The sequence below is a fragment of the Austrofundulus limnaeus genome, unplaced genomic scaffold (assembly GCF_001266775.1).
Source record: "Austrofundulus limnaeus strain Quisiro unplaced genomic scaffold, Austrofundulus_limnaeus-1.0 Scaffold82, whole genome shotgun sequence".
NCBI lineage: Eukaryota > Metazoa > Chordata > Actinopteri > Cyprinodontiformes > Rivulidae > Austrofundulus > Austrofundulus limnaeus.
This window is the reverse complement of record NW_013952484.1, coordinates 141163-150385: the sequence shown is the minus strand read 5'-3', so window position 1 is coordinate 150385 and position 9223 is coordinate 141163. Positions and strand designations below refer to the sequence as shown.

The following is a 9223-nucleotide window of genomic DNA, read 5'->3' as shown; positions in this document are numbered from 1 at the left end:
AACAGTTAATGACTAYGTTTCATTTTAATTATCTAAAGCATTAAAACGAGTCTGTTCTGGAGCTACGCGACAGAAAAAGGCGAATGTTTTTAAGAATCACCATCAGCTCAGGAAAATGGAGTCAGGAAAAAGAGGTTCTTCTATTTAAAGCCTCCCCACGCGCTCTCAGACACAATCCCTCTGCTCATCCTGCTGATGCCAGCCAGCTTGACCTTGGCACGGGACGTCCACCTCACCGCGGCTGCTGAATCGTTGGAGTCCGTCAGGTTGGCGTAGCGAGAGGAGTCCTCCTCAAAACCCAGGCCACCCCACGACGGTATTTCCACTGGAATGCTTAAGGAGTCGGGGAGGGACACGGCAAACTCCCCTTTCTGACGGTTCTCCACAAGGGGTTCATCGTTTACGGCCTCAGTTAATTTCCCTACGTGGGGCGGCTCCCAGCCCTCCATCTTCTCCAGTTTCTTGGTCGGTGAAATTTGCCTCATCGTCATCGTGACGCTGTCCCAGAAACAGTGGCCCTTGTCCGCCTTGTCCTTCTTTTCCTTCTCGCCGTCCTTGACTTTCTTTTGAGGCCTTTGAGGAAACACAAAGAGCAGAAGAGAGGTTCAAACAGTTTGTTCGCATTAGGCCGGTGAACTGTGTGGACCGCTGCTATTGTAACCATAAATAGGACTGAGAAACTGGTGTTTATCTGACATCTCAACACCSGAGCGTTCCCCCAAACAGTGAGCCACTATGGAGGAATTCCCTTTTGTTTGTCAGAGCAAAGTGATTAATGGAGTTTTCCTCTCCATACATGTTCCACTTCCTGAGCAGGGCTGAAAGATAACCACTGGCAAGTGAAGCTCAGGGTTATGTTTAAACAAACACAAGCAGTTGGGTGTGACTCCATTATTTCAAGTCAAAAGTKTAAATGTTTTTATTCACACACTCGACGAGTAATGGCTGCAAGTATGGGATGCATCTGCTTTACTGACGATGTAGTGCGACATACTGTACATGTAACAAAACCTAACAATTAACCATTAATGCTACGCAGCATAATACCATAAAAGATTTCAGAAACATTTAGTGAATAACTCAAATTTGGCAACAAAAAAAAAAGTACTGCAAGAAACTAAGAACTGTATTTAGGTGCAGAACTTGAGTTGAGGCTCTTATTAGTAATCCTGTCAAATGTATCCATGTATTTATTTAAAGCAGCGCTACTATATGTTGTATTGGTGATTTTGCAGGGCATTAGAAGTAGGGGTGCAGAGGGTAATTCAGCACCTCCTGAGGGAAACTAGACATGTGTGTAAAAAYACACAAAGAAAACAAAAAAATTTTGGTTCTGATTTTTTAAGTSAAATTAACCAGAGATACTAGTTGRAAAAAAGGCTCATCTGGAGCAATTTTTACTAACCTTGATGGCCCTAAGCAGACTTTTCCATGTAGTATCGCAAATTCTATCAAGTATACAGTATTTTTATTTAAATTGAATCTTGAGTCCTGCGACAACACTAMACCCTGATCATCTTTCCTGTGGCCCTAAAACAGTGTATTTTAAAGTGCTGAGACATCCTTTTAAGATCCTACATTATCGCTTTGACCTTTTTTGCAACATATTTCTGAATTAATTGATTTCTTTCCGTGAATATGTTATTTATGAAGACGTGAATATGTTATTTATGAAGACTTTTTAAGCGTTTCTGAAGCTTCATATCTGTTACGATTGAATGAATAACTGTGCCAAACTCACCCTTTCCGATCAGCCAGCTTTACTCCTGTCAACAGGAAGTGCTCGTCATCCTTAGARGACAGCATCTTCTTCTCCCTCTTCTCCTTCTTGGACATCAGYTTTTTCACTTTGGCCTCCTGACAAAAGAATCAAAATGGAGAAAAAAGATCTGTAAAACTTAGACACTAAAAATATTCATTTCTGTTGCAACTTAGCTTGCTTTATCTGATGCAACTAAAGAGCGTTTTGACAGGAATAAAAAGTGACRACTCTTATTCAGACTGATAACTGTTCAGTTTCCTGACATTCTTTTATAAGCCTTGTTGGTTTTACACACATTCCAGAGGGAGATGCAACACTCCCTGTGTAACGTCTAGTCTCCCCACATCAGATTTCYTCCCTGCCTTCACAACCTTTGCTCTTATCAGCGAGAGGAGAGCAAAGTTTTGGCTTTCTTTCTCACCAGAAAAAAACTCCCCAATCTCTGCTGTCAAGGTCTCGCTCTTTACTCCTCCCTACATCCTTGTCTGCCTGTGCTTTACTCTGCGTTCAGTACACAAAATAGTGAGTGTGATTAATGGGTTTAACCCTAGCAGCCTTTTTATTGAGCCCCTTTGATTTTTTTTTTCAAAATCCTGAATACAGTAAACAATAAAAATCAGGTTTTAGTACTCGAGGCCGGTCTTAAGGCCACTTTTTGATGGTYTTGTCGTGGATTTAGCCCATATTGGTACTCGGTCTTMTCTCGGTCTCAGACATTGAGAATTCGGGATTTTATTTCAAGACCAGTCATCACTTAATTGCCAGAATGTTGTCCAATTTATTTGTTAACATGCTTGTTTTCATTGGATGTAAAACGTACCGATTCAAATCCAAGCGAGACTCGTTGCTAATTCTGTATTTCTGTTACGGCTGTCACCCGTCCCCACCCCCCTCTCACTCGCACCCGGCACTCCAAGAAAGTGAGCAGTGGTTGCCTGCGAGAAGGAAATGTCTGCAAAMTCTTCAGTAATACAATTCAGATACATAAATYGTAAAGAATATATTTGTAAAAMAGCAACCAGGAGAAAGCGTACAACGACTTGTAAATTCTGCAGTTCACTGTGAGGACTACGTCAAACTTTTATTGTCACTTAAGAAGTACAAAGAAAGGTCAGCTACGTGTAAGAGATGYTAGCAAAGCTAGCTAGTTAACGTTAGCAGTCTGTCTCTGAAACATACGTCTTTAGCCGGCCCTCACACAAAGATTTAGTTCATATTAGCTATATGTAAGTTACCTGTGTACAGAATATTGYATGTTTTAGGGAACTACTGTAGTTTCCGTGTTTTTGTTTTTCTGGTTTTGGTCTTGACTCGGTCTCTCTCGGTCATGACTTGGTCCAGGCCCTAAAAGTCTTGGTCTTGTCTCGGTCTCTATAAACTCTGGTCTTGAGTTAGGTGGTCTTGACTACAACACTAGCTGCAACAAGCAAAACGTCTCGTTGGGTATGAACCAAACAGGAACCACTTAAATAAGATGCAACACCAGATTAGGCTACAGAAAGTTTGGGTTAAACAAACCTTTAGCAGAGCTGCCTTTTTTTTTGTCCAACACGTAAACAGGCTGTGAAAGATTCTGATGAATGTCAAAAACAAATATTCTCCCTTCACCTGTCATTGCAACACGAACGGCTGTGGGCAAACCAGCTGCAAGATGTTATCGTGAAATAAATATTGACAAATTATAATCTGAAGTATTTCAGCACTATTTGCTCTGGCTGTCGTTCTTCATTCCAGTTCTTTTTTTCCCCTTCTGAATAAAACTGAAGGTTCTTTTAAAAAAATGAAATTAGAGATGCCTTCTGTTTGTGCGTGCATGTCTTTGTCATGCTGTGTGGGGATATTTTTTGACATTATGAGGACATTTTGTCCTGTGGATATTTGCCTGGTCCACACAATAGAAAAACCCCAGTTGTGGGTCAGGGGTTAGGTTTAGGGCTAAGGTATGAACTGAGTTTAGATGAGGGTCCGTTATGTACTGTGCTGGTTAGGTTTAGGGTAGGGGGTCATAGTTAGGCTGTAAAAATGACCAGAAAATGTATGGAAGTCAACACAAAGTGTGTGTATGTGTCAGTAGCTAAAGTTTAACTACCTATTCACTGTTTGCTGCAGATTCAAAGCTGCTCAGCGATCAGTAATCTCTCCGACCCAGAAGGTAAGCCAAGCTCGCTGTGAGGGGGATCATTAYCTCCAGCTCCACGCCTGGCAGAACAATACAGCCTTTAATTAAACCAAATTCTTTCAGGAATAACGTCTTACACAGCAGCTGAAGCACTGATGATCATTTTTTATGAAAGATTTATAAACTGGGGAAAAAAAGGGGGAAAAAATAATACTTGGTCTTGGCTTTTGATGGATAAATAGTTCAGAGCKTCTGTGGAAAGKTTATGAACAGTTAGTGTATTACCTGTTATRGATAATGTTTTGGACAATCTATCCTCTACTGCAAAGGTGACAGGTCAAAATTGGTGCTGCAGGCCCAAAACAACCCCAATCTCAAAATGAAAACTTCATAAAACACCAAAGTGTATCAGATTTAYAGCTGTCCACAGCTTCCAAGCAGCCGGTGGTTATTTTCAGCCTTGTTTTTCCTCTGTGGATTGTTCCAGTCTAAAAGGCACAGGTCCTCAGAAGAATGCTGCACTTCCTTCCCTTTTCCGGACCTGCCATCCCACACTCACAAACAGCAGAGAAACATGTCGGTCATTGCAGGTCAATCAGGCTGGGGTTRGAGGCTTTGCCTGATTCACTTTACACTTGAAGCAGAATTTATGTAAAATTACAGGTTGGGGTAAAGACCTTTTGTCAGCATGGCTGTCTCTTATGAACAGAGTGATGCAAACAGGGCTGGAGACTAGTTTTTGAAGGYGGGTACATTGTGACCCTCACTTCCTACTCTCGAGTCGCAACCTTGACTTATACCATACATTTGCATTCACGGCTCCGGTGGTGGGGGAGGATTGCCGGTCAGACTTGGCAGACCCTAATGTACAGTGAGGGTCTGCTGGGAACATCTGGCAGAGTCTCCTGTTAGACGGAGCTTCAACTCACACCTCCGGGAGAACTTCGAACACGTTCCGAGKGAGGTGGGGGACATTGAGTCCGAGTGGGCCATGTTCTGTGCCTCCATTGTCAAGGCGGCGTACCTGGGCTGTGGCCATAAGGTTGTCGGTGCCTGTCGTGGTGGCAACCCTCGAACCCGCTGGTGGACACCAGTGGTGAGGGATGTTGTCAGGCAGAAGGAGTACTATTGGGTCTTTTTTTTTTTTTTGGCCTGTGGGACTCCGGAAGCAGCCGATAGGTATCGGCAGTCCAAGCGGATTGCGGCTCAGGTGGTTGCTGAGACAAAAACTCGGGCATGGGAGGAGTTCAGAAAGGCCRTGGAAAAAGACTTCCATACAGCTTCAAAGTAATTCTGGCCTACCATTTGGTGTCTCAGTAAGAACATTTGATAATAAAACAGTGACAAACACAAAACTTTGTCCTTTCCAAATTGCCAAATATCAAGTATTTGAAACTTTTTTACACAACTAATCAGTGAGTTAACACATAGGGTAGGTAGACTGATGCATTAAATTTAATCTGTTATTATCAAGTTATGTTTATAAGTTTTGCAAATTACTACTTGCTAGCACAGAACCTGGTTCCAGCCTGTCTGCAGTTGYTTCTGTTCARTCTGAATCATTTCAAAGACCTCATTTTAACTATTTGACTCAGATAGCAGAGTAGGTATGAACACTGTGTGTAGCTTTGCAGAGTTGATGCATTGATCAGGGCACAAGAGTGCACGCACCTGCGATCGTGTTGACACCATGCGTGTTTCACCTTATTTCTACTGGTTAMGTAGAACACTGCCACATCACCTGTCTTTTTTAGGAATAATGCATTGACGTAAGCTGCACATTGGTTTGGTGTCTTTGATTATTTTAAGTGGTTATAYGCAAATCCAAGAAATTTTAAAAGTAGGTATACGGCGTAAACCGCGTATCACGTAGACTACAGCACTGGATGCACATACAAACCACACATCATGAAGCCACTATGATTAATACAGATTTCACAAGCATGGTGATCTAAGTACWAACAGTATATGTCCTTTGATGATTAAAACATAAACCTTTCAACCACAGATTTAACAGATTAATATTCTTCTAAAACATAATACCAATGTAATAGTTTTAGAATGAGGCAAACTGTGTTTTGTGCTGCTTTAAACGAATGTCAGTAACAAACRTTTCATCCCTAATGGTTATGAATTWGCATGCAGACCTRTCAACTCAGATTACCACAAAGATGGGTGCTTCCTTCTAATGTGGTTCAACTCTTTAAGCTGCAGCTATGTTTGAACTTGTGGTTCTGTTTTGTTGAAGCTTGTCTTCATTTCTGGAGCAGTCAGGTAAAGTGTAACCAATGTTTAATGGTGATTGTTGGGGTGCACAATCGGTTGGTTCCCTTTGCATGTGCTATAAGGTTTATGCTGCTTTGGACCTGATATCTGATACTACAGCTCCTCAAAGACACTACAATATTGTTGCAGTGCTAAATAGTATCAGTATTACAGTGTGTTCTTTAATATTTAAAGGTGTAGGTGGTTATTTTGTATAACCCATCAGTGTGTGCCAGACACTYCTCTTTGCAGACACTTGTGATGTGCGGATCGATACTGAAATATCGATACCAGAACTTCATGCTCTGGAATCGATGCTAAAATCAAAATACTGATACTCTGATACTCAGTCATTTCAGGTATAACTGCATATAATTAACAGGAACAAAATGGAAAGTAGGTAAACCATTAAACCCATATCATATGTGGTTAGAGGGAACTACTTTTTCCTCCACCTGGGTAATGCCTAAGTGCAGCAGCACTCAGGCTGTAGATGTTTTAAATATTTTTACGTTAACTTGTAAGTTTTTACATTTATAGTAGTTCTTGATAATTATGCAATTTATTTTAATAGTTTGAATATTTTACAGCATTTTTCATTGTTTAAAGCACCATCTTCACGAGGTATCGACCGATATGAAAATTTCAGCCGATAGCTGATATAATTATTGCTGTTATGGCCAATAACTGATATTTACCAATCTTACACAAACACACAAATTATATTATACATATATGCACAAACACACTTGGGTCTTTTTTTGATACCGTAAATAAATGACCAGACCTCTGACATGGCTSTACTTCAGTTATTCCTGGCTGCGCAGCGTCAATATCACTATCATGATCAAACAGATGCTGCTCAACCAACCATCTCCCCTCTTAAAACAAAAACACAAAGCTACAAAGTGGGAAATCAATATCGGCCGTTAATATCGGTCCATTTTTAAATATTGTACTGATACCGATATTCTAAAAAATGACCAGTATCGGCCGATACCMATGTTAATGCCGATATATCGTGCATCCCTAATTTTTACAYATTGTATGATTGTGTCCTCTGGTTTTTTAGCTTGGCTGTATTGTAAATGAGTACACTACATCAATACACTTCTGAGTTTAAAATAAACAAATAAATTACTCTGATGTCTTGTATTCTTTATGAAGCTGTGATTTAAAAGTTACTACCTTTTTTAGATTTACCAGACACATTAGGTGTATTTACACAAAGTATCAGTATCGCCTGAGTTTTATCCTGTATCAGAATTGAAAAATAAATMGGTGGTTTTGAACATCACTAGCCGACAATGGACATACTTTAAAGAAAACTATAGAATGTAATCATGCACGTTAATACAACTGATWAAGTTTTAGAGCCAACTCAATTCAAGATRGCCTCCGCAGCCRTACTGCCTGCACTGGTTACTTCCTTTGTATCCATTTATTTCTCTTCACACAGCAAGCGTTGAAACTCGAACCCAGTTTATAAAAGAACTAAACAGTAAAATGACCATCCTGACCTCATTTCTCTCGTGTGACACGTTTGTCCTTTAGTAAGAATGACGAAACAAACATGCACCATGTGAAGAAATGGTTCAAGTTTCCACAGATAAATTTGAGGGAGATAACTGGTGTGTTTACAGACAAACACTGCAGCTTCAGCAGAACCTCCAGGTTCACATCGGCTGATCTAACGTGCTCAGGAAACACAGTCTGACTGTAYAGATGGGAATCAGTGGTTCTCATGTCGTTTTAAGACCTTTAGATGATCGAGTGTGATGCTGGTGTGGTCACGTGTTTAAAAAGATGACTGGTGCATTTCTTTAAGGTGACCTTATTCTAACTGAGCGTTTTGAAGCAGACAGTTTATGTTCCGTCTACGGGGTTGTAAAGTTCCTGTTTACCTTGGTTGCAGTGGTGACGGCGTCCTCTTCCTCATCCTCTGCTGCGTCTTTCTCCTGCGACACAAACAGACACACAAACCCCAAAACATAAGCTATTTCACAAAATATTCAAACAAAATATATTTATTAATTATTATTACACATTAGTGGTACATAAAATAACAAAGATACAGAAAGCCAAGAAGTGTGAACATTTTTGACTAGAAACTACACACCGCATAGTAACATAATAATGACCCTGCACACAGAAATGCACCAGAACTCAGAAGTCTTTATTCCTAATAAATGTCATGCTACTAGGTGCATCCCAAAATTGTAGTGGTTTAGGTGGGGGACTTTTTTTCCTGGGGTGGGGGGTGGGGGGCATTGGTTGACCTGATGGATAGCCCCTCATCAGAGCTAAACAACCAATGAAAATCTGAAGCTCCTATGTTTAATAGTTTTTGAGATATAGCCATTTTTGTAAGTCCAGATACCCCTTTTTCAGAGAAATTGGGGGTCCGGGATGGGGCGGGCACTGATTGACCTGATGGATAGCCCCTCATCAGAGCTAAACAACCAACGAAAATCTGAAGCTCCTATGTTTAATGGTTTTTGAGCTATAGCCATTTTTGTAAGTCCAGATACCCCTTTTTCAGATAAATTGGGGGTCTGAGGGGGTGGGGGACACTGATTGGTGGGCCTGATGGATAGAGCTTCATCTGAGCTAAACAACAAAAGAAACCTGAAGCTCCTATGTTGAACAGTTTCTGAGTTATAAGCCTTTTTGTATGTCCAGACACCCCTTTTTCAGATAAATTGGGGGTCRGGGGGCAACTGATTGGTGGGCCTGATGGATAGAGCTTCATCAAGGCTAAACAACCAAAGAAATGTTGAACAGTTTCTGAGTTATAAGCATTTTTGTATGTCCAGACACCCCTTTTTTTAGATAAATTGGGGTGGGGGGGCAATGATTGGTGGGCCTGATGGATAGAGCTTCATCAGAGCTAAACAACAAAAGAAACCTGAAGCTCCTATGTTGAACAGTTTCTGAGTTATAAGCATTTTTGTATGTCCAAATACCCCTTTTTCAGATAAATTGGGGGTCAGGGGGCAACTGATTGGTGGGCCTGATGGATAGAGCTTCATCAAGGCTAAACAACCAAAGAAATGTTGAACAGTTTCTGAGTTATA

The 9223-nt window shown here is 40.8% G+C and overlaps 1 protein-coding gene across 1 annotated transcript in view; it reads right to left on the bottom strand.

Annotated features, from left to right (window-relative positions):
* si:ch211-225h24.2 (testis development-related protein) overlaps window positions 1-9223 on the bottom strand; it is a 19326-nt gene continuing 10103 nt past the window's right edge. The window contains exons 2-4 of the mRNA XM_014011555.1: window positions 8051-8104; window positions 1742-1857; window positions 1-573 (exon numbers count right to left, since the gene is read on the bottom strand). Coding sequence (XP_013867009.1) covers window positions 141-573; window positions 1742-1857; window positions 8051-8104 — 603 coding nt within the window. The 3' untranslated portion in view covers window positions 1-140. The remainder of the gene's footprint in view (window positions 574-1741; window positions 1858-8050; window positions 8105-9223) is intronic.